The 26,331-nt window shown below is 42.7% G+C and overlaps 1 protein-coding gene across 1 annotated transcript in view; it reads right to left on the bottom strand.

The window, feature by feature from the left end:
• The window catches only part of LOC140210898 (5'-nucleotidase domain-containing protein 2-like), a 100,061-nt gene that overhangs the window by 17,661 nt on the left and 56,069 nt on the right, over positions 1-26,331 (bottom strand). Inside the window, exons 7-10 of the mRNA XM_072280163.1 lie at positions 24,879-24,939; positions 23,730-23,832; positions 17,552-17,653; positions 16,877-16,958 (exon numbers count right to left, since the gene is read on the bottom strand). Of these exons, the coding sequence (XP_072136264.1) occupies positions 16,877-16,958; positions 17,552-17,653; positions 23,730-23,832; positions 24,879-24,939 (348 nt within the window). The remainder of the gene's footprint in view (positions 1-16,876; positions 16,959-17,551; positions 17,654-23,729; positions 23,833-24,878; positions 24,940-26,331) is intronic.

The raw sequence follows: 26,331 nt of genomic DNA, 5'->3' as shown, positions 1-26,331 counted from the left end.
TGTATTTCTAAACTTAACAAGTCTGCAGATGCTGGAAATCTAGAGCAACACACACTAGATGCTGACGGAATTCAGGAGGTTAGGCTGCATCTAAGGAAATGAATAAATAGTTAATGTTTTGAGCTAAGAGCATTCTTCAGGACTGGAAAAGAATGGGGAAAGATGCCAGAATGAAGTAGGGGGGAGGGAGGGAAAGGAGGACTAGCTGGAAGGTGATAGGTGAGGTCAGCTAGCCAGGAAGGGTAAAGGGCTGAAGAAAAATGAATCTGATAGGAGAGGAGCATGGACCAATAGGAGAAAGGAGAGGAGGGACAGCAGGGGGAGATGATGGGCAGATGAGAAGTGGTAACAGGCCAAAGTTGGTCTTGGCCCAAAACTTCAACTGTGTATCCATTTCCATAGAAGCTGCCTGACCTGCTGAGTTCCTCCAGCATTCTGTGTGTTGCTCTGGATTTATTGCTACCAGCTTCCAACACGTTAACAGCCACACAACAAATATTAAGACTTTGAAAGTATTTTACTGCTCTACAGAGAGTTTCTATGCCAGGCAAAACAAACTCTGCTTATTGAGTCCTGGAAGAACTCATTTCTTTCACATGTTGAATTAAAAATGATACGTTTAAAGCCAAAAACAAAAAAAAAATGTGAACCTGTAATGAAAAATGATTTAAAAGTACTATCAATGGACTTTGATAGCATATCTTCTGATACAGAATCCCTTTCCTCGTAGGTCAGAACCTTATGTTCATGAATATAATCTGAATGTTGAGTAATATTGGTTATATTAGAAAGAACATCTTCCAAATACATTGCACAAATTGCAGACACAACATAGATTTTAAATGTCATGATTCAGATACAGGTTTCTTGCAAATACTGCCATTCTGTTTTAACTATTTTATGGCCGATTCTACTCATTTCTTATGCACCTAGCTCTCACCAATTCTGACAAGGAGATATGAAAGAATCTTCAGTTTACCTATTCTGTTCTGCTGCAAATGCTTCCAAAAAGCAATATTTGCTTGACTTTATAATACACTTTATAATAGGATTTATAATACACTGGTTACACAACATTTGCAGTTTTAGGCCGCAAACCCAAAGATGGATGTGCTGGCATTGGAGAAGGTCGAGAGGAGGTTTACGAGAAAATGAAAGGGCCAGTATATGAGGTGCATTTGATGACTCTGTGGCTGTCCTCACTGGAGTTTAGAAGTTTAGACGGGGGGGGGGGGGGGGGGCGGGAATCTCATGGAAACCTCTTGAATACTGAAAGGTCTGGGTAGAGTGGATACGGAGATATTTCCTACAGCGGGGGTATCTTGGATCAGAGGGCCTCAAAATAGAAGTACGATCCTTTATGACAGAAATGTGAAGGATTTTCGGGGGTGGTGATTCTGTGGAATTCATTGCCATGATCGCTGTAGCGGCTAAGACACTGGGTATATTTAAAGCAGAGGTTGATAGGTTTCTGATTAGTAAGGCACAAAGTCAAGGGCAGAATGGGGTTGGAAGGGAAATTTAATCAGCTGTGATGGAATGGCGAAGAAGACTCCAATTTCTCTGCTATCTCTTATGTTCTGTGGTCTTACAGCTTCACCAGTTTTTGTTGTTTGTAAAACTTAAAACATCTAGGATGTCTTTTGCATCTGGCTGCATTACAGCTTGATGTGGCAGCTGCTCTGCCTGTGACCACAAAGAACGGCAAAGATATGGACATACCTCAGCGTATCACTGAAGCCAGCCTCCCCTCTGGATATACTTCTTGCTGCTTCGGGGAACACAATGAAAAGACCCTACCTGCCTCACAAGTTCTTCTCTTTTCTCCCCCCTCACACCAGACAGAAGATCAAACTGCCTCAGATCACATAGCAACAGAGTCTCTATCCCACGACTGACCCTGATCTCACAATGACCTCATTCAGGCTTTGCACTGTTTGTCAGTTTGCATGCTCTCTGTATCGACGAGGGGTGATCGATAAGTTCAAGGCCTAAGGTAGGAGCGGTCAATTTTAGAAAACCTAGCACATTTATTTTTCAACATAGTCCCCTCCTACATTTACACACTTAGTCCAGCGGTCGTGGAGCATACGGATCTTGGACCTTCGGAAAGTGTCCATGGCAAGGGTGATTGATAAGTTCGTGAAGGAGATGAGTTATACATCTCTCGTTATGTGCACATGCACCTCAACTCTTTCAGTGATTATGCAGAAAGCTTGAAGTTAATAACTCATCAGGGGTGATTGATAAGTTTGTGGCCTAGAGTAGAAGGAAATGAGTTATTAACTTCAAACTTTCTGCATAATCACTGAAAGAGTTGTCCTGCATGTGCGTATAACGAGAGCAAAGCCAATTGTTTCCTTCACTCTGTTCCATATACTGATGTGGATGGGGGGGGTGGTGGGTAGGGTTTTGAAGTCCTATTGTAGGAGATACAGGAAGCAAATTTTTGTGGTGCTTCAGGGCACATAAGAGGAGGTAGGTGTTTTGCTCAACTAACAACATTTGGTGTCCTCAGCCTAAAACTGAACAACTGGTGTGCTGGCACTTTGAAATGCCAACACCACACCCATTGGACTCTGGCTATATCGGAGATTAAATCTTGGGCAACTAGTCTGGGAGAACTGCAAAGTAGTATGGATGAGGGAAAAAAACTGAAGGCCACGCAATGAGGTAAAAAAAAGCAGCTGTAGTCTAATTCACTCATAGATACCGCAAATGCAAAACGTGTAAATGACATCCAGAGATGAGGACAGATTATTATTAATTTACTAACATTGATTCACAAGCATGCATAGGACAAAATGGGACAGAAAAGCAAACATGAAACCTGATCTGCATTTCATCCAGTATGTTGGTTAAAATAGGAGGGTCTCAGTTACCGGTGGAGCCAGTCTACTGCTCCCCAGCTGACTGTCATGGCATTTCTGAAAATACTTAAATACTTCTTACAGAACGTTCTTTTAAAAAAAATCCCAGTCAAAAACACGGTTCAGCAACAAGTTATAGAAATGGAAATTTACAGGCATGTTGAATACATCATCTCAAATCAAGCACTGCCCTGATACGGATCATTCTGAAGTTACAACATAATGGGTAGCACACTTATGGACTAACCTAAACAAGAACCGGTCTTCAGGAAATAGAACCTGCACACAATTTAACTTCCAACGGATAGTTTTTTGCTACAGAAGTCAATCATGTTGGTGTGGGACATTCTAATTCTGTCCCATTGAAACTACATAGGGGGAAAACAATAGATAATGTTCCTGCATTTATTACAATATTAAAGGTGCATCCCTGCCTCTTAAGGCATCACAGTTCAGAACAGATCTGCTTAACACAATCTTCTGGTTAGTTGTATATTCACGGAACCATCCTTCAGCATTGTAACACTATGTCCCTGTGTGTTGATTTCTCTGAAGACCTATCCCGGGCTCAACATCGATGCAATTACAAAAGAGAGGTCAAAAGCAGCTCCATCTCATAAGGAGTTTCATACTTGCTTTGTTACCAAAGACACTCACAAATTTCTACAGATGTACTGTGGAGAGTATTCTAACTGATTGCATCAGTCTGGTATGGACGGACCTCTGCACAGCATCAGAAAAAGCTGCCGAAAGTTGTAAATTCAGCCAGCTTCATCAAGAGCACTAGCTTCCCGGTATCCATGACACATAGAACATAGAAATCTACAGCACATTACAGGTCCTTCAGCCCACAATGTTGTGCCGATCATGTAACCTACACTAGAAACTGCCTTGAATTTCCCTACTGCATAGCCCTCTATTTTTCTAAGCTTCATGTCCTGATCTAAGAGTCTTTTAAAAGACTCTACTGTATCCGGCTCTACCACTGTTGCTGGAAGTGCATTCCACGCACCCACCACTATGTGTGAAAACTTACCTCTGACATTCCCCTTGTACCTACTTCCAAGCACCTTAAAACTATGCCCCCTCGTGTAGCCATTTCTGCCCTGGGAAAAAGCCTTTGGAAATCCACATGAACAATGCCTCCATAAAGTTATTTACCTCCATCAGGTCACCTCTCATCCTCTGTCACTCCAAGGAGAAAAGGCAAAGTTCACTCAACCTATTCTCATAGGCATGCTCTCCAATCCAGGCAACATCTTTGTAAATCTCTTCTGTGCTCTCTCTCTAGTATCCACATCCTTCCTGTTGCGAGGTGACCAGAACTGAACACAGTACTCCACAGTACTTTAACGTTACCTCATGGTTCTTGAACTTAATCCCACAGTTGATGAAGGCCATCACACCTTACTGTCTTATTAACACTGTAAACCTGCACAACAGCTTTGAGTGTCCTATGAACATGGACCACAAGATCTTGCAAATCCTCCACACTGCCAAGAGTCTTACCATTAATATTATACTCTGTCTTCAAATTTGACCTACTGAAATGAACCACTTCACACTCATCTGGGTTGAACTCCATCTGCCCAGTTCTGCAACCTATCAATGTCCCGCTGTAACCTCTGACAATCCTCCAGACTATCAACCCCCCCAACTTTTCTGTCATCAGCAAACTTTCTACTCTGCCTTTCTACTTCCTCATCCAGGTCATTTATAAAAAATCACAAAGAGGAGGGGTCCTAGAACAGATCTCTGAGGAACACCACTGGTCACTGACCTCCATGCAGAATACAAACCATCTACAACCACCCTTTGTGGACAAGCCAATTCTGGATCCACAAAGCAAAGTCTCCTTGGATCCCATGCCTCCTTACATTCTGAAGGAGCCTTGCGTGGTGAACCTTATCAAATGCCTTACTGAAATCTATATACACTACATCCACTGCTCTACCTTCATCAATGTGTTTTGTTACATCCTAAAAGAATTCATTTAGACTTGTCAGGCAAGACCTACCTTGGCAAAGCCACGCTGACAATCCCTAATCCGATTATGTCTCTCCAAATGTTATAATTCCTGCCTCTCAGGATCTTCTCCATCAACTTACCAACCACTGAAGTAAGACTCACTGGTCTATAATTTCCTGGGTTATCTCTACTCTCTTTCTTGAATAAGAGAACAACATTTGCAACCCTCCAACCCTCTGGTACTTCTCCTGTCCCTATTGATGATGCAAAGATCATCGCCAGAGGCTCAGCAATCTCCTCCCTCGCTTCCCACAGTAGCCTGGGGTATATCTCATCCGGTCCCGGTGACTTATCTAACTTAATGCTTTTCAAAAGCTGCAGCACATCTTCTTTCTTAATGTCTATATGTTCAAGCGTTTCATTCCACTTTAAGTCATCCTCACAATTGCCAAGGTCTTTTCCCCTGGTGAATACTGAAGCAAAGTATTCATTAAGTGCCTCTGCTACTTCCACCAACTCCATGCACACGTTTCCACTATCACAGCTGATTGGTCCTATTTTCACACAGCTCATCCTTTTGCTCTTCACATACTTGTAGAATGCCTTGGGGTTTTCCTTAACCCTACTCGCCAAGGCCTTCTCATGGCTCCTTCTGGCTCTCCTAATTCCATTCATAAACTCCTTCCTAGCAACCTTATAACTTTCTAGAGCTCTAACAGTACCTAGTTTCTTGAGCCTTTCATAAGCTTTTCTTTTCTTCTTAACTAGATTTTCTACATCTTTTGTACACCATGCCATCCTTAACCTGCCTCAATGGAATATACCTATGCAGAACTCAATGCAAATGATCCCTGAATATTTGCAACGTTTCTGCCGTGCATTTCTCTGAGAACATCTGCTCCCAATTTATGCTCCCAAGTTCCTGCCTAATGGCATTATAATTCCCCCTACCCCAATTAAATGTTTTCCCAGATTTTCTGCTCCTATCCTCCTCCAGTGCTACAGCAAAAGAGATAAATTGTGGTCACTACCTCCAAAATGCTCTTCCTCCGAGAGATCTGACACCTGTCCAGGTTCACTTCCCGATACCAGAACAAGTACAGCCTCTTCTCTAGTTGACTTATCTACATATTGCGTCAAGAAACCTTCCTGAACACACTTAACAAACTCTACCCATCCAACCCCTTGCTCTAAGGAGACGCCAGTCAATATCAGGAAAGTTAAAAAATCTCCCATCACAACAACTCTATTATTATTGCTCTGTTCCGGAATCTGCCTTCCTATCTACTCCTTGATGTCTCTGTTACTATTGGAGGGGTGGTCTAAAAAAAAAAAAAATAAGCACCCAGTAGAGTTATTGCCCCCTTCCTGTTTCTGACATCCACCCATACTGACTCAGTAGACAATCCCTCCATGACCTCCTCCTTTTCTGCAGCTGTGACACTATCTCTGATCAGAAGTGTCACTCCCCCACCTCTTTTACCTGCCTCCCTGTCCTTTCTGAAACATCTGAAGCCCAGCACACTCAGCAGCCATTCCTGCTCTGAGATATCCAAGTCTCTGTAATGGCCAAAATGTCACAGTTCCACGTATTGATCCACGCTCTAAGTTCATCCGCCTTGTTTATGATACTCCTTGTATTGAAATAGACCCATCTCAAACCATCAGGCTGAGTGCAACTTTGTTCTATCACCTGCCCATCCTCCCTCACAAACTCCCTACAAGCTGTCTCTACGTCCCAACCACCCCATCCTCTGCCTCTTCACTTCCGTTCCCACCCCACTGTAAATCTAGTTTAAACCCTCCCTAATAGCATTAGCAAACCCCCCTCCCAGGATATTGGTTCCCCTCCAGCTCAGGTGCAACCTGTCCCACTTGTACAGGTCACCCCCTCCCCAGAAAAGGTTTCAATGATCTAAGGACTTAAAACCCCGCCCCCTGCACCATCTCCTTAGCCACTCATTCACCTGAGCTATCTTCCTGTTCTGACCTTCACTAGCTCGTGGTACTGGGAGTAATTTGGAGATTAACACCTTGGAGGTCCTGCTCTTCAGCCTCCTTCCTAACTCCCTAAACTTACTGCGCAGGACCTCTACCCCTCTCCTGCCTATGTCATTGGTACCAACATGTACCACAACCTCCAGCTGCTCACCCTCCCCTTCAGAATATTCTGCAACCACTCAGAGACATCCTGGACCCTGGCACCCAGGAGGCAACACATTATCCTGACATCTCTTTTGCTGCTGCAGAATCTCCTATCTGTCCCCCTGACTATCGAGCCCCCTATGACTATTGCTCTGCCTGACTTCACCCTACCCTTCTGAGGCTCAGAGCTGACCGTAGTGCTATTGGTCTGGCTACTACTGCCTTTCCCAGATAGGTCATCCCCCTCAGCAACATCCAAGTGGGTAAACATAGAAACATAGAAAATAGGTGCAGGAGTAGGCCGTTCGGCCCTTCGAGCCTGCACCGCCATTTATTATGATCATGGCTGATCATCCAACTCAGAACCCTGCACCAGCCTTCCCTCCATACCCCCTGATCCCCGTAGCCACAAGGGCCATATCTAACTCCCTCTTAAATATAGCCAATGAACTGGCCTCAACTGTTTCCTGTGGCAGAGAATTCCACAGATTCACCACTCTCTGTGTGAAGGAGTTTTTCCTAATCTCGGTCCTAAAAGGCTTCCCCTTTATCCACAAACTGTGACCCCTCGTTCTGGACTTCCCCAACATCAGGAACAATCTTCCTGCATCTAGCCTATCCAATCCCTTTAGGATTTTATACGTTTCAATCAGATCCCCCCTCAATCTTCTAAATTCCAATGAGTACAAGCCCAGTTCATCCAGTCTTTCTTCATATGAAAGTCCTGCCATCCCAGGAATCAATCTGGTGAACCTTCTTTGTACTCCCTCTATGGCAAGGATGTCCTTCCTCAGATTAGGGGACCAAAACTGCACACAATACTCCAGGTGTGGTCTCACCAAGGCCTTGTACAACTGCAGTAGTACCTCCCTGCTCCTGTACTCGAATCCTCTTGCTATAAATGCCAGCATACCATTCGCCTTTTTCACCGCCTGCTGTACCTGAATGTCCACTTTCAATGACTGGTGCATAATGACACCCAGGTCTCGTTGCACCTCCCCTTTTCCTAATCGGCCACCATTCAGATAATAATCTGTTTTCCTATTTTTGCCACCAAAGTGGATAACTTCACATTTATCCACATTAAATTGCATCTGCCATGAATTTGCCCACTAACCCAACCTATTCAAGTCACCCTGCATCCTCTTAGCATCCTCCTCACAGCTAACACTGCCGCCCAGCTTCGTGTCATCTGCAAACTTGGAGATGCTGCATTTAATTCCCTCATCCAAGTCATTAATATATATTGTAAACAACTGGGGTCCCAGCACTGAGCCTTGCGGTACCCTACTAGTCACTGCCTGCCATTCTGAAAAGGTCCTGTTTATTCCCACTCTTTGCTTCCTGTCTGCTAACCAATTCTCTATCCACATCAATACCTTACCCCCAATACCGCGTGCTTTAAGTTTGCACACTAATCTCCTGTGTGGGACCTTGTCAAAAGCCTTTTGAAAATCCAAATATACCACATCCACTGGTTCTCCCCTATCCACTCTACTAGTTACATCCTCAAAAAATTCTATGAGATTCGTCAGACATGATTTTCCCTTCACAAATCCATGCTAACTTTGTCCGATGATTTCACCGCTTTCCAAATGTGCTGTTATCACATCTTTGATAACTGACTCCAGCAGTTTCCCCACCACCGACGTTAGGCTAACCGGTCTATAATTCCCCGGTTTCTCTCTCCCTCCTTTTTTAAAAAGTGGGGTTACATTAGCCACCCTCCAATCCTGAGGAACTAGTCCAGAATCTAACGAGTTTTGAAAAATTATCACTAATGCATCCACTATTTCTTGGGCTACTTCCTTAAGCACTCTGGGATGCAGACCATCTGGCCCTGGGGATTTATCTGCCTTTAATCCCTTCAATTTACCTAACACCACTTCCCTACTAACATGTATTTCGCTCAGTTCCATCTCACTGGAGCCTCTGTCCTCTACTATTTCTGGAAGATTATTTATGTCCTCCTTAGTGAAGACAGAACCAAAGTAATTATTCAATTGGTCTGCCATGTCCTTGCTCCCCATAATCAATTCACCTGTTTCTGTCTGTAGGGGACCTACATTTGTCTTTACTATTCTTTTCTATAAAAGCTTTTACAGTCCGTTTTTACGTTCCCTGCCAGTTTTCTCTCATAATCTTTTTTCCCCCTTCCTAATTAAGCCCTTTGTCCTCCTCTGCTGAACTCTGAATTTCTCCCAGTCCTCAGGTGAGCCACTTTTTCTGGCTAATTTGTATGCTTCTTCTTTGGAATTGATATTATCCCTAATTTCTCTTATCAGCCACGGGTGCACTACCTTCCTTGATTTATTCTTTTGCCAAACTGGGATGAACAATTGTTGTAGTTCATCCATGCAATCCTTAAATGCTTGCCATTGCATATCCACCGTCAATCCTTCAAGTGTCATTTGCCAGGTATACCTGTTGCTGATGGGAAAGGCCACGGGGGGACCCAGCACTGACTTCTTTCTCTCTTTACCTCTCTCAGTGTTCACCCATCTACTCCCCGAATTCTGCACTCTGGGTGCAACCACCTGCTCAGAAGTCTTACTTATCAATTGCTCTGCCTCCCGGATGATCCTTAGTTCAGCCAACTCCAGCCCCAGCTCCTTAATGCGGCCTTTCAGGAGCTAGAGTTGGCTGCACTTCCCACAGGTATAGTCATCAGGAACACCATCAGGTCAATGAGTTCCCACATCCCACAGGAGGAGCGTTCCACTGCCATATCTGACATCAAAGATACTTTCAAAGGCAATGCCTCAAAAAGGCAGCATCCATCATTAAGGACCCTCATCGCCTCGGACATGCCCTCTTCTCACTGCTACCATCAAGGAGAAGGTACAGGAGCCTGATACACACACTCAACATTTCGGGAACAGCTTCTTCCTCTCTGCCTTCAGATTTCTGAATGGACATTGAACCCAAGAAAACTGCCTCACTATTCTTTCACTACCTATTTAATTTTACAAAGATTGGTAGAGAGGCAGGTGGGATTAAGGAAACAGATCGGCTGCAGAAGGACTTAGATTAGGAGAATGGGCGAGAAAGTTGCAAATTAAATACAATGTTGGAAAATGCATGGTCATACTATTGAATTGGAAAGAGATTAGTCCTCCAACTACACTTCATTGGTTTTCTCAAACTATATCTTCTTTAAATCTAGTAAAAATTATAAGTGTCATTTATGACCCATCTATTAAATTTGATGAGACTTGGAGACAATTTATTCAATATTTCCACATGATGTAATTTGACCCTTGCTAAATCTATTTTGTGATTGTAATATGTGGGGAGAGGAGCGGAAGTGGTGACACTATTGGTTCTATCTGAGGTATCATAATAGCCCTTTCCTTTCCTTTTCCTTAGTTTTCTTTTAGTTTGGGTAGATTAGTTTTTTTTTAAGGGGATATATAATTTTTTCTTTTTCTGCTTTTTTTTACGATATTTTTGTATTTTATGTATACTCTTTATATATTTTATTGTTAATTGGTGAGATTTTGGGAGGTTTACTATGTGTTACTTGACTGTATACTTTTATAATTAATACAATCCCAATCGCTTTGTACTTATTGTTTTGTAATGTGTATGATGTTGAAACTAATGAAAAGATTGAAAAAGGAAGGAAAATACATGGTCATGCACTTTGTTAGAAGTGAATGTGCAGACTATTTTCTAAATGGGGAGAAAATCCAAAAATCTGAGATGCAAAGGGACTTAGGAGTCCTTGTGCAGAATACCCTGAAGGTTAACTTGCAGGTCAAGTTGGTGGTGAGGAAGGCAAATGCCATATTAGCATTCATTCCAAGAGGTCTAGAATACAAGAGCAGGGATGTGATGCTGAGGCTTTATAAGGCACTGGTGAGGCCTCACCTTGAGTATTGTGAACAGTTTTGGGCTCCTCATCTAAGAAAAGATGTGCTGGCATGGGAGAGGGTTCAGAGGAGGTTCACAAGGATGATTCCAGGAATTAAAGAGTTATCATACGAGGAATGTTTAATGGCTCTGGATGTGTACTTGCTGGAATTTAGAAGGATGAGGGGGGAATCTCATTGAAACCTTTTGAATGCTGAAAGGGCTGGACAGAGTAGATGTGGAAAGGATGTTTCCCATGGTGGGGAGTCTAGGCTCAGCCTCAGGACAGAGGGGTGTTCATTTAAAACAGAGATGCAGAGAAATTTCTTTAGCCAGAGGGTGGTGAATTTGTGGAATTTAATATCATGGGCAGCTGTGGAGGCCAGGTCATTGAGTGTATTTAAGGCAGAGATTGATAGGTTCTTGATTGGACATGGTATCAAAGGTTATGGGGAGAAGGCCGGGGAGTGGGACTGAGGAAGGAAAAAGGGATCAGCCATGATTGAATGGCAGAGCAGACTCGATGGGCCGAATGGCCTAATTCAGCTCCTATGTCTTATGGTCTTAATTTACAGTTTTGATTCTGTTTTGCAATGCACTGCTGCTGCAACAGAACACATTTCCTGACAGATGCCAGTGATATTAAACCTGATTGTGATTCTGATGTTTTGGTTGTCTGGAGTTTGTAATGAACATTTGGAACAGCAACCAGCACTGAATATTTAAAGGAGTTCTGTGAGTTGGGACATACTACCATTGTAAACACACAAGTTGAATGAACCACCTCATAAATCACCCATTGTCTTACAACCCTCACCCCAACCGTAGAAGAGTCTGCTGTTCCATTACTGGCATCAGTAAAACTTCCCAGCAGAGTGGGACAGGTAACTTATTTAGGAATAATGTTTATGTAAAGTTTATGCTCAACTTCAATGGATGGACTAAATATATTGAAGCAAAAAAAATGCATATATATAAAAATGGAGGTAAACAGAAGAGATTCTGCAGATGCAGGAAATCCATAGTAACACACACAAAATGCTGGTGGAACTCAGCAAGTCAGGCAACATGTATGGAAAGGAATAGAGTTAATTTTTCGAGCTGAGTCCCTTCAGGACTGGAAAGGAAGGAAGAAGCCTCCAGAATAAGGTGGTGAGGGGGAGGGAAAGCTAGAAGGTAATGGGGAATGCCAGGTGGTGGTGGGGTGGGGGGAGGTAGGTGCGACGGAGGAGATGAAGAGGGAAGCTGGGATATGATAGGGAATTTAACATGAAAATGGATTGGGAAAACCAGGCCAGTGCTGGACCTCAAGAGAAAGAATCTGTAGGATGTCTAAGGGATGGCTTTTTAGAACAGCTTGTTGTTGAGCCCACTAGGGAATCAGCTGTGCTGGATTGGGTGTTGTGCAATGATCCAGAGGTGATAAGAAAGCTTAGGGTTGAGGAACCCTTAGGGAACAGTGATCACAATATGATCGAGTTCACTTTGAAATCTGAGAAGGAGAAACTAAATTCCAATGTGTCGGTGTTTCAGTGGAATAAAGGAAATTACAATGGCGTGAGAGGGCAACTGGCCGGGGTTGACTGGAAAGGGACACTAGCAGGAAAAGGGTACTGATTGTGGATGATCAACCAGGATCACAGTGAATGGCAGTGCTGGCTCAAAGGGCTGAATGGCCTACTCTTGCACCTATTGTCTAGCAGGAAGGACAGCAGAGCAGCAATGGCTGGAGTTTCTGCAAAAAATGAGGGAAGTGCAAGACAGATAAATTCCAAATAATAATAAATTTTCCAGTGGAAGAATGACACAACGGTGGCTGACAAGTGAAGTCAGAGCCAAAGTAAAAGCAAAAGGCATACAAGGAAGCCAAAGCTAGTGGGAAGATGGAGGATTGGGAAGCTTTTAAAAACTTGCAGAAGGTCATTAGGAAGGAAAAGATGAACTATGAAAGGAAGTTGGTGACTCAAGCAAGATACTAAAAGCTTTTTCAAGTATATAAAGGGTAAAAGAGAGTTGAGGGTAGATTTAGGACCAATAGAAAATGACGCTGGAGATATTGTAATGAGAGACGCGGATATGGCAGAGGAACTGAATGCGTATTTTGCATCAGTCTTCACAGTGGAAGACATCTGCAGTATACCGGACATTCAAGCGTGTCAGGGAAGTGAAGTATGTGCAGTGAAAATTACAACTGAGAAGGTGCTCAGGAAGCCTAATGGTCTGAGGGTGGATAAATCTCCTGGACCCGATGGAAATGCACCCTTGGGTTCTGAAGGAAGTAGCTGGAGGGATTGCGGAGGCATTAATGATGATCTTTCAAGAATTGATAGGTTCTGGCATTGTACCAGATGACTGGAAAATTGCAAATGTTACTCTGCTATTTAAGAAGGGATGTGATAGTTGGAAAGAGAAAAGGGCTGAAGATTAAGGAATCTGATAGGAGCAGAGAATGAACCATGGGAGAAAGGGAAGGAGGGGACCCAGGGGAAAGTGACAGGCCGGTCGGGAGTGGAGAAGGGGTAAGAGAGGAATGGGAAAAGGGGAGAAAAGGGAGAAATGCTGTCAGGTTGGAGGCTGCACAGGCAGAAGCTGGGGTGCTACTCCTCCAAGCCGAGATGAGAGGGGGGTACGGCCTGAACAGAGTGACGTCTCCAAACATCATTAGTATTCTGCTAACGAGTACCCATTGCCTGTAGTGATGAGAGTGCTGGCACACTGCCCAGCACATTCAGTGCAATGTTCAGGACAACGTGTTTTCAAATGACCTCAAGGTTGCAATTCAAACATGCAGCCCAGAGTAATTTTTTTTTTTGTGTTCTCACCGTCTATGCCACCATACAAACTTTACCCGAGAACAGTCATATAGCAGAGAAAGAGGGCCTTTGGCCTGCTGGGTTCATGCTAAATGCTCAGCAGTCATCTACTGTAATCCATTTTACTTCTCACTACATTTCCATCTCTCACCTACCCTCCAGAGGGGATTTACAGCAGCCAATTTTTCTACTAACTTGCACAGCTTTGTGAAGTACAAGGAAACGTGATCCCACATGGTCACAGGAAGAATGTGCAAACTTCACACAGACAGGACTAAACCAGTGTCAGAGCTGCAGGTGACTATACCATCCCAACAGTTACTTCCATCCTGACATGTACATTGGTTGCTTGTCAATTTGTATGTGTGCGCGTAGTTGTTCATTGATTCTATTGTATTTCTTTTTCTGTGTATGCCTGCAAGAAACTGAATCAAGGGGTAGTATACAGTGACATTATACGTACAGTACTTAGACAATAAATTTACTTTAAACATTGAACAGATGTGTCTTCACACCCTTGCCACCCCACATACAAATTTGAAGCAACACACATCAAAGTTGCTGGTGAACGCAGCAGGCCAGGCAGCATCTCTAGGAAGAGGTACAGTCGACGTTTCAGGCCGAGACCCTTCGTCAGGCAATGCAATGGATTTCAATCATTCACTCTACTTAGCTGGTTGTATTATTTGCATGCTTGACACGAGACTTTCTGCAACAGGCACTATTCTAAGCTCCGTCAGGAGAAGATATTAGCAAGCGGTTCAAAAGAGACCAGGATTCTCGCAACATCTTGAAGAAATGCAACATTCCTGTCAACTCCTGATGACTCATGGACCATGACCAGGGAGAGTGGAAAGGAGCATTTGGGATGGCATTGAGAAGCTCCGGGATATTGGAACAGACACAACAAGTGGAAGGAATGCACAAACTCACAAACTACGTAGACGCTCGCCACCTCCTCTCCCCCACCCCTCACCTGGCACTTCATATAATGACCCATCCGTGTGAAATACCTCATTTCTCACTCTGGCTTCTGCAGCTGAAACTGGAGTGCAGAAAGTCACCCTTGACCCTGAAGGACTGCCTAAAAAAAATGTAAGATGGAGATGAAGGCCTGCACTTGTATGAAATCTTCTACCATCTCAGGCACATTGTTTTCAAATAGCTCACTAGCTGATTTATGTGCTGCTGAGATACATAATCAGTGATGTAACCTGGGGTCACAAGGTGTTTCAACAACAGACTCTCTCGCCCAGCTGACCCTGCTGGGTTGACCAGACCCTGGCTTGTGTCAAAGCAGCACTGGTCCACTGGCAAACTGGATGCTCGCTCAGCAGACTCTGTGACAGTCCTAATGGCTCTTGCCTTTGCAGCCCTGTAGTGCCGAACAGAGAGTAGGCTCTGCAGAGCAAGCTGCAAACTCCCATAAAGAGAAATGAGGTTAATAACTAGATCATCTAAATTTTTTGTGTGCATTTAGCAATGACCACCTCAAGCATTGAAAAATACCTAACGTCTTCAAGGATAACATCTTTGGAAAAGATTTCAATCTCTTGAAGGTTATTGTTAAGCTCCTCAAAACACAAAATTCCAGCCAAATGACCCCGGCAAGCCCCTGCCTACAATCAGTTGTTAGGGTAACATCCTTTTCCAGTTAGAGAAATCACCTCATTGCTGTTGGCTGCTCTTTTGTCAATAAGCAAACTAGGTTAAAATTCCAGGTCCTCTCCTTGGACAAACACAGAAAAGGATGAAATTAGATAAAACATGCAAGCCAACCCCAGGAAGAGTTTAGTGAAATACTGCAGATCTTTTGAGTCATATTTTAATCGTAAAATCGTTATATAGAAGGAAAAATGCTCATAAAATGAGAATAATACTACCATAGAAACAAAAACAGAAAATGATGAATAAACTTAACAGCAACTGTGGGAAGAGAAACATTTAATATTTTGTATCTTTGTTACTGTTTTGCTTTCTCTTTCCATTGATATTGCCCAACACGCCCAGTTTATTTAGCATCTCCTGTTTTTGTTTCAGATTTCTAGCTGAAGATACCCACTGAAACACTCACGAATCATTGCAACAGGGCAGTAAATTCCAGATCTATCTAAAGACATAGTGGCCCTTCTAGCCCAGTGAGCTGTGCCAACCAGCAATCCACCTAATTAACACAGGACAATTTTAAATGATCAATTAAACCTACTAACCCATAAATCTTTGGACTGCGGGAGGAAACTGAAGAACCTGGGGGAAACCCAAGCAGTTCACAGGGAAAACGTACAAACTCCGTACAGGCGGTACTGGAACGGAACTCTGGACTCCAGAACACACTGAGCTGTAATAGCATCAGGGTAACTGCTGCCCAGTAAAACACAAAACTTACAACTTACTAAATGAACATGCAGCATACTGAAATAGATAGAATACACTTCAGTTACAGTTTAAATGGAATGGCCAATTATACAGAGACTAGCGCCATCAACAGAAGAAAGACTGTTCACCATTTGAAATGAAGGTGTTAATATCAGGGACACAGCCAGGACTGAGCTGGTCATTAATGAAACACAGGATTTGTTTTCTGAGTACTACAATCCATGTCTGCTCTCTCTCAACTTACAAGTTGGAGTTGAATCAGATATCACAAATGTTTACAGCACGTATAACACCTACTCAATTTGGGCTCCTCAAACAATGTTGATGATTCAGCTGAGTGCAAGTTCTACAGAGTGTTTGCATTTTTCTTATTACTGATCACAGACAACATTGCACATTCAATCTTGGTATTCAACACTAAATAACTTCCTAAAAGAAAAAAAAAATTGCCGAATTTGGGCTAGTTGATTATTTATTGCAATGAGCCACACAAAATCTCAACAGGTTGAGTAGTAACCTTCCTGCTTTAGCTCTTCAGTTACACATTTCCTAAAGAATCCCAAACAGTAATCAGGAAAATTTGATTTCTTAAAAAAGTGTTCAAGCCCATAGTCCTGGTTTTGGACATTTATGTTAGACTAGACTGTCCAGCTTTAGTTTACAGTTCCATTCAGAAAAAATAATGAAGTCATTTCACTAATTCTCATTTTGACTGATTGTTTTGTCAGGTGAAAAACATCGGTTTGAGAACAAGTCAGGTGTCCACTAGACAAGTAGGCATCAAGTTGAATGCCCTTTGCAAAGCAGTCTGGACTATTGTTGAGCCTGCAGTAGACCCATTATTCTGACCTGTTTATACATCTTGCCCTTCTCCAAGGTGCTGATTTTGTCCCACTGAAGTGTACCCGTGTCATCCAGTCTTCGGAAAGGCCTGACAAAACAAAATAAACCATTAACCAGGCAGAAATGATAAAAAGGAGGAGAAAAGTTGTAGCCCAGGTAAGTCATAGCCCGTGTTACCAATCATAGCAACAATGAAAGTTTAGATACCCATGTTGTTCTTAACTTGTATTGTTTTGCTTTTAATGACTTTGCTAAAAAATATTTATCAAATTTCATGTTTATCACTGCATCAATTACCTTCTATTTACATGAAGTGTAAATCAGGTTTATCAATACACATTGATCTGGTTGCATAACTAACTGTACATAGATGTACACAAAACAATTATGTACATGATCAGTGTCTGAGCAATGTCCTCCCACATTCCCCCCTTTATTGCTTCTACATTGCCAGGGAAATGCAACATAAACATCTTTACTCCCTTGGATGCAAGAAATAAAATCAAAAATCAAATCAAAAGCATTTTCATTAAATACCATAAATCTATTTTTTTGCAACTGATGATAAATAATTTCATACATGAGAAAGAAAATCACTGTAGTCCAAATAGAATTAAGTGTATTATTTTAAATCACTATATTTTTCTATCAAAATTATCCCCCGCTTACTGTACCACATACTTGCGCTTGTCTGTAAAGAAGCTCGGCTTGTCAGCTTGGACGATCACCAGGTCAAAAAGGTCCCGCCAGTCTTTGCCCACCATGTATTTCATACCCTTGTCACTGTCCAAGAAGAGTGGATATTGAAAATCATCATGTCAATACAAAGCCGCACTGGTACACACACCTAGTGGCTACTTTAAAAGGTAGACCTGCTCATTAACGCAAATATCTTATTGGCCAATCATGTAGCCGCAACTCAATGCATACATTGCATGTAGACATGGTCAAGAGATCCAGTTGATGTTCAGACTAAACATCAGAATGGGAAGGAAATGTGATCCAAGTGATTTTGACCATGGCTGATTGCTAGTGCCAGGCAGGGTGGTCTGAGTATCTCAGAAACTGCTGATCTCCTGGGATTTTCACACATAACAGTCTCTGGAGTTTACAGAGAAACATCCAGTGAGTGGCAGTTCTGAGGGCAAAAATGCCTTGCTAATGAGAGAGGTGAGAGGAGAATGGCCAGACTGGTTCAAGCTGACAGGAAGGTGACAGGAACTCAGATATCTGTGCAGTACAACAGTGGTGTACTGAGCAGCACCGACAGCACCGCTGAGCACACAACACGTCAAACCTTGAAGTGAATGTGCTACAGCAGCAGCAGACCACGAGCAGACAGAAATATTCTCAGTGGTTAATATGCAAAACTTCCTGTGCCTAACGAAGTAGCTACTGAGTGTATAGATTGGTATGTTTTAGACAAAGCACTTCCATAACATTAGACTGAATTCCATGGTTTTGTCAGCTTCAGTTGGCTGATGATTTGATTTAGATGACTTCTGGTTACAAAGACAAAGGTGATATTCAGAAATGCAGTATTACAAATACTTTCAAAAGCCAGGTCTGGAAAAGGAAAATCAATGTAATTGGCACGAAAAGGCCTGTTATGCTGAACTTTGCACCCAGTTAATAACACCAACCCCACCCTCCCATCAATAATCAAAACGATTGGTTCAGACACAAAGTTAAACAACCTGTATTAATGACCTAGTACTATCTTTGATAAATGCCTAAAACACTCCAAGAAACGTGTTTACAGAGAAGTGGACAGAATGTTTTTGCTCTGCTGTTAATTAGCAGGATCAATGGTTAACAAAAACGTAACAGAAACACAAGTAAAACAGTATGTTGGAATGGAGGAGGAAACCGAGGCATTGAAAGGAAGGAGGAAACCGAGGCATTGGAATGGAGGAGGAAATCGAGGCACTGGAATGGAGGAGGAACCGAGGCATTGGAAGGAGGAGGAACCGAGGCATTGGAAGGAGGCCCACATGGTCACGGCAGAGGTCAAGTTGAACCCGGGTCGCTGGCACTTTAAAAGTGTTACGCTACTGTGCTCCCTTTTATGCTTCTTTTATTATCTGGAGTTTCAGAAGCAGTTTTTTAGATAATCAAACATGGTGGTAAAAGGCCGATGAAAAATTTCTAGTCTCTTTGCTGCCTATTAAATCCAACCAACATTTCAAACAAGCATATAAATGAGGAGCAGGTCGTTATCCCTACAAACCTACTCTACCATTCAATAATTATGGCTGCTCTCACTAATCACAACTTCACATAACTGCCAATCCCTAGTAAGCTTTCATCCTTCTACTTAATAAATTTTGGCTTACGCTGCCTTTTGAGGAAGACAACTCCAAAGACTTGTGTCCAGAAGAAAACTGTTGCCTTACCTCCATCTTAAATGGGGATACCTTTGTTTTTTACACATTAATCTTTAGTTCTTGTTTCACCCACCAGAAAAGAAAAAATCCTCAGCAAATCTATCTCATTAGAATCTCAGCCTCTTAGATCATAAGACATAGGAGAAGAATGCAGCCATTTGGACCATCGAGTCTACTGTGCAATTCAATCATGGCTGATCCTTTTTTTGTCCTCCTCAGCCCCACTCCCTGTAACCTTTGATGCCATTGCCAATTAAGAACCTATCAAGCTCAGTCTTAAATACACCCAACAATCTGGCCTCCACAGCTGCCTGTGATAAGAAATTCCATAAATTCACCACCAATTGGCAAAAGAAATTTCTCCGTACCTGTTTTTAATGGATGCCTCTCTATTCTGAAGCTGTGCCTTCTTGTTCTAGACTCTCCCACCACGGGAAACATCTTTCCCCCATCTACTCTATCTAGGCCTTTCAACATTCAAGAGGTTTCAATGAGATCCCCCCTCATCCTTCTAAATTCTAGCAAGTACAGGCTCAGAGCCATCAAATGTTCTTCATATGATAACCACTTCATTTCCGGAATCATCCTTGTGAACCTCCTCCAATGCCAGCATATCTTTTCTTAGATGAGGAGCCCAAAACTGTCCACAATCCTCAAGATGAGGACTCACCAGTGCCTTATAAAGCCTCAGCATCACATCCCTGCTCTTGTATTCTAGACCTCTTCAAATAAATGCCAACATTGCATTTACCTTCCTCGCCACTGACTCAACCTGCAAGTTAACCTTCAGGGTATTCTGCACAATGACTCCCAAGTCCCTCTGCATCTCAGATTTTTGGATTTTCTCCCCATTTAAAAAATAGTCTGCACATTTATTTCTTGTAACAAAGTGCATGACCATGCATTTTCCAACAGTCTTCTGTAGCCTTCCTTTTTCCTCAACACTACCTGCACCTCCACCAATCATCGTATCATCTGCAAAGTTGAAAATAAAGCCATCTATTCAATCATCTAAATCATTGATATATAGCACAAAAAAGAAGTGGTCCCAACACTGACCCCTGCAGAACACCACTAGTCACTGGCAGCAAACCAGGAAAGGATCCTTTTATTCCCACTCACTGCCTCCTACCAATCAACCAATGCTCTAACCACGTTAGTAACTTTCCTGTAATACCATGGGCTCTTAACTTGGTAAGCAGCCTCACGTGTGGCACCTTATCTAAGGCCTTCTGAAAGTCCAAATATACAACATCCACTGCATCCCTTTTATCTTTCCTACTTGTAATCTCAAAAGAATTCTAACAGGTTCATCAGGCAAGATTTTTCCTTAAGGAAACCACGCTGACGTTGTCCTATCTTGTTCGGTGTCACCAAGTACTCCATAACCTCATCTTTAACAACAGACTCCAACATCTTCCCAACCACTGAGGTCAGGCTAACTGGTCTATAATTTCCTTTCTGCTGCCTCCCTCCTTTCTTAAAGAGTGGAGTGACAATTTCAATCTTCCAGTCCTCTGGAACCATGCCAGAATACAATCTCTACCTTTATCTCTTTCAGAACTCTAGGGTGCAGTTCATCTGGTCCGGGTGACTTAGGTACCCTCAGGTCTTTCAGCTTTTTGAGACCTTCTCTGTTGTAATAGTAACTGTGCTCACTTCTCTTCCCTCACACCTTTCAACACTTGGCACACTGCTAGTCTCTTCCACAGTGAAGAGTGATGCAAAATACTCACTTAGTTCATCTGGTGTTTCCTTGGCCCCCATTATTATTTCTCCGGCCTTATTTTCTAGCAGTCCTATACCCACTCTCATCTCTCTTTTATTGTTTATATACTTGAAAAGGCTTTTTCCATCCACCTTGATATTGTTTGCTAGCTTACATCTTTTCCCTGCTAATGATTCTTTTGATTGCTTACTGTAGGTTTTTAAAAGTTCTTCAATCCTCCATCTTCCTGTAATTTTTGCTTTGTTGTATGCCCTCTCTTGTGCTTTGTCATTCGCTTTGTTTTCTCTTGTCAGCCATCATCCTACTAGATTGCCCTTTAAGTATTTTGTTGTTTCTGGAATACATTTATCCTGCACTTTCCTCATTTTTCCCAGAAGCTCAAGCCATTGCTGCTCTGCTGTCATCCCTGTCAGCATCTCCTTCCAACTTTTTTGGCCAACTCCTCTCTCATACCACTGAAATTCCTTTACTCCACTGAAATACTGCTACATCAAACTTCACCTTCTCCCTATCAAATTTCAAGTTAAACTCAATCATATTGTGATCACTGTCTCCAAAGGGTTCCTTTACCTTCAGCTCCCAAATAGTCTCCAGTTCATTCCATAGCACCGAATCCAGTGTAGCTGATCCCCTAGTAGGCTCAACAACAAACTGCTCTAAAAAGCCATCTCATAGGCATTCAACAAATTTACCCTTGTGATCCACTTCCATCCTGATTTCAATTCTATGTCACATCTTTCTACTGATTTGATGCCAGTAGAGTTATGCCACCCCCTCTGCTAACCTCCTCATCTTTCTGATACTATGTGTAACCTATCATCTGTCTGCCCTTCCTGACAGTCCGACTGCATGAAATCTTTTCTTTTTTGCCATCCGTCCTATCCTGAGCCCCTTCGCTCTAGTTGCCCCTGCGAAATTAGTTTGAAACCTCACCAACAGCTCTAACAAACCTGTCCGCGAGAATATTGGTCCCCTTCGGGTTCAGGTGCAACCTGTCCCCTTTGTTCAGGTCCTACCTCCCCCAGGAGAGATCCCAATTATCCAAGAACCTGAAGCCCTGCCCCCTGCACCAGCTTCTCAGCCAGGCATTCATCTGCCAATTATCCTGTTTCTATCTTCACCGGCAAGTGGCACAGGTAGCAATCCAGAAATTACTGTCCTGGAGGTCCTGCTTCTCAGCTTTCTACCTAGCTCTCTAAATTCTCTTTGCTTTTTCTTCCTATGTCATTGGTAACATTATGTACCAAGACACCTGGCTGCTCTCCATCCCCCTTCAAAATGTTGTGGACGAGATCAGAGACATCCTGACCCTGGAACCTGGGAGGCAACGTACCATTTGGGTGTCCCGTTCATGTCCACAGAATCTCCTTTCTGTTCCTCTGATTATTGAGTCCCCTATCACTACCATTCCCTTCTTCTCCCGCTTTCCCTTCTGTACCACGGACCCATGCTCAGTGCCAGTAACCTAGTCTCCGTGGCGTTCCTTACAACAGTATCCAAAATGGTATACTTATTATTGAGGGGAATGGCCACAGGGGTGCTCTGTGTTAACTGCCTATTCATCTTCCCGTTCCTTCCTCTCACAGTCATCCAGTTACTTGTCACCTGCAACTTAGGGGTGACTACTTCCTTGTAACTCCCATCGATGATCCCCTCACTCCCCCATACAAGCGGAAGGTCATCCAGCTGCTGCTCCAGATCCCTAACACGGTCTCCAAGGAGCTGCAACTGGATACATTTCACGCAAATGTAGTTCCCTGGGAGACTCTGGGTCTCCCAGGACTCCCAACATCTGGCATGAAGCACATATAACACCTTTTAAACTACACTAAGTACCCCTGACACAGTAAGAAAAAAGGGAAACTTAACAGAAAGTTACCCAGAGCCAAAGCCTGTCACTCCCACTCTCACCACTGGCCTACTCCAACAATGGCCGCTCAATTTGTCCATTTTGCCCATTTCTCTCTGCACTGCTCCCGCCGCAGCTCTTCATTCCACTCCTTTCTTCCATCAGTTTATACTGGTCATTTCCCCTTTATCTTTCAATCCTGGTAAAGGGTCTCAACCGATAAAACAATGTCCGTTTCTCTTCTAGATGCTTCCGGATTCGTATAGAGTACCTTGAGTATCGTGCTTCTCCAGATTCTAGCATCTGCACCTCTTGTGACCTCAGAACCTTAAATGTTTTAATCATGTCACCTTCATTCTAAAGATACAAGCCTAGCCTGTCCAACTTTTCCCTCAGGTAATACATCTATTCCAGATGTCAGTCTAGTAAACCTTCTGTGAACTCCTTCTGATGCATTTACACCCTTCTAAAGGAACCAACACAGCACAGAGTACTGTGGATGTGGTCTCACTAATTTTATAAACAACTAAATGATAATCTTTATCTTTATTTTCCAGTTCTCCTACTATAGCAGTAATATTGTTTGCTTTCCTAATTGCTTTCCGCATGGTGCAACAGCCACTTGTAACTTATGCACCAGGACACCCAGAATCCCTTTCAATATTCAGTAAGTTTCAAAGAGATTCCCCCATTCTTCTAAAATCCAGTAAGCACAGGTCCATACCCATCAAGCGCTCCTCATACATTAACCCTTTCATTCTCGGGATCATTCCTGTAAACCTCCTCTGGACCCTCTCCAATGCTCATAATGAGCAGTTTTGGGCCCCATATTTAACAAGAAAAGGTATGCCATTCAGAAAGTCTCTGATCAGGTAAATGAAAACTATTACGTACACAAAGTTGAAGGGACTGTTGGTGATGAGGAAGAGCTTCTTTCCATCATTAACCAAACGGTTTAGGACGGCATATGTTTCATCTCCATGAAGAATGCAATTTTCTGCAATTAAGAGGGAAGAAAAAGAGATTGTCAGAATCAATGAGTTCCAATTGCTTCAGTAACAAAAATTTTGTTTGTTTCCTCACACTTTAGCACTGTTGATGGTGCCAACATTTATCCTGTTGCTTCTTTAGAGGAAAATAGCTCTCCTTTCTCACTTAGAATCCAATTCATCATATCTCAAGTGCACTGTCATGAAAGCCTAGAAAAATGCCTGACTGAGTCAAAATTGAGCACACGATTATGTGGCCAGAACCAAATGTGGGAACTGTGCAGGTCTAATTATGAGAGCACTTTGCCACATCCATCAACTTTGCACATCAGGGGTTGATGGATGAGAAAGCAACCTCACCAGATGAGGAAGGATAAGAGAACACAAACAGAACAAGTGAGTAATGAAAGCTTGATGTTTTGCCTACTGCATTTCCATTGTATAGTTCAGAATATTGCGTGAAAATGACAATTCCACTGAAAACTGGGGGAGACGATGTCAAGGACATGGTAGAAAAGTGCTCATGACAGACTCGAGTATTGTACTACAAGCAGGTGAATGAAGGTCAACAATGCTAAATATTACAAATGAAATTAAATAGAGCAGGGTTTGTTCATCTGCATACTTATCCTTGATAGAAGATGCAGGAGCTTTCAGCCAAAAATATTTACTGTAATTAAATGGCTTATTCCACTTGCTAAGACTCTTCAGACAAGTCTGTGATTACTACAGCTGTCTTTGCGTTGGAACAATAAGCTCGGGGTAAGTCACTGGGGTACAATCTTTCGCAGGGAGGGCCAGGCACTTGGAGGATTTCTCACAAGTTCTCAACAGGTCAGAAGGGCCACAACACCTCATGGTTCAGTTTGATGGCATCTATCTGTCTCAAAGGACAATGGAGTGTGCCCTATGGGTCAGTGACAGACTGCAAAAGCTGCTATTCACCGGAACAGTGGCTTATCAATCATCACCCAAATAGAATTTGTGATAATGCTCTGACAGAGTACCCAACATTCCAGGTGTAGAACTTGAGTAGTAAACGTTACTCACTTACCAAAGTCATTTTCAATCCACTTGTACATCATTCCTTTGATATGGACAGTACTTATTGCATCCTGAAGAGGTGAAAGAAACCAAAAGACATCTCAGTGCGTGAAACAAATATTTGTTTTTTCAAAACTTGAGTTCAGTGTAAAATACGGTACTGTGCAAAGGTCTTAGACACCCTAGATTTTTTAAATACAAATTGATGTTTTCGATGTTTATTTTTTGTCTTCTGCATTAGTATGTCAGTAGAAAAGAGCACATTTTAGATTACTGAACATTCATTATCCAAAAAAAATTAAATGTTAGAAAAACTTTTGTATACTGTTAAACAAAGTAGCATATTAAGTAACAGACCACTCTTCAAGTAAAAACTTGATGACTTTGTAGGTATATAGCCCTGTGCATGATTAAACAAAGGTAACAAACAGATGCTAATGATCGTTAATGAGTTAAATGAACTAAACTGGTGGTGAACTGAAACAGAAATCTGCGTAGAAGAAATCAAACTGGTCGAAGGATAACCAGACTAAAAAGATGAGGGTGTGGCAGTTGTGACAGCTTAACCTTCAAATCATCGATTCTTACACCATGGCAAGGTTGAGCATAGCAACAAGACACAAGGTGGGTCACCCTGCATCAACAATGTCTCTCCCAAGCAGAAATTTCGTGGCAGATAAGAGTTTCAAGATGTGCCATCCAAAGTCTCTGAAGAGACACAAAGAAACAGGCATGGTTAAGCACCAGAAATGCAGTGGTTGGCTATGGAAACTGGGTGCAGCAGACGAGAGGCACGGTACATCAAACTGATATCCCTTCTAATCAGAAGTAGTCCAGCACTGCTATCAGCTCTGAATTCACAGCGACAGCAGCAGTAAGAAGCGAGCGAACAGCACATAGAATATCAACATCAAACCAGGAGCCCAGGAGTGATCAGTTTGGCTCAGTTCAGCACTGGCAGCCACAGAGCCAGTCTTCGCCGAAGTGCCCCTGTCCGCACCAATCAAACTGCTCAAAAACAGCAAGAGTAACCAGAATCCAGAAACACATGCAACATGAAACTTAAAGTCCCCCAAAATGAGTCCACAGCCACGAGCCTTGCGGATCATTCCTTGCAATGTGGAACCCAAGACTCCTGCATTTTGCCTCCGATGGTAGCTAGCAAGAGCGTGAGAAAGACCAGTTAAATGCAGGTAAATGGTGCTGAACAACTACCCATCCTCCACTCTCATCTTTTGTCAACTTCAATCTTGTTCAATGTCTCAATCAGAGAAGCAACGGAGTCAATCGTTGGCTTGGGCTCCTTCTCCGGGCCACACACCCGGTTTCCAACTTCAACATACTCCCTTGCAGACAGCTAAGTGCCAGATCACTCAGTCGGCCCAAAAACACACCATCAAAGTATAAAACGCAGGTTGCAATCACACACAGATTAGTAGTAGAATCATATTTGAAGGAAGTAG

The sequence above is a fragment of the Mobula birostris genome, chromosome 16 (assembly GCF_030028105.1).
Source record: "Mobula birostris isolate sMobBir1 chromosome 16, sMobBir1.hap1, whole genome shotgun sequence".
NCBI lineage: Eukaryota > Metazoa > Chordata > Chondrichthyes > Myliobatiformes > Myliobatidae > Mobula > Mobula birostris.
This window is presented reverse-complemented; position numbering and strand designations above follow the sequence as displayed.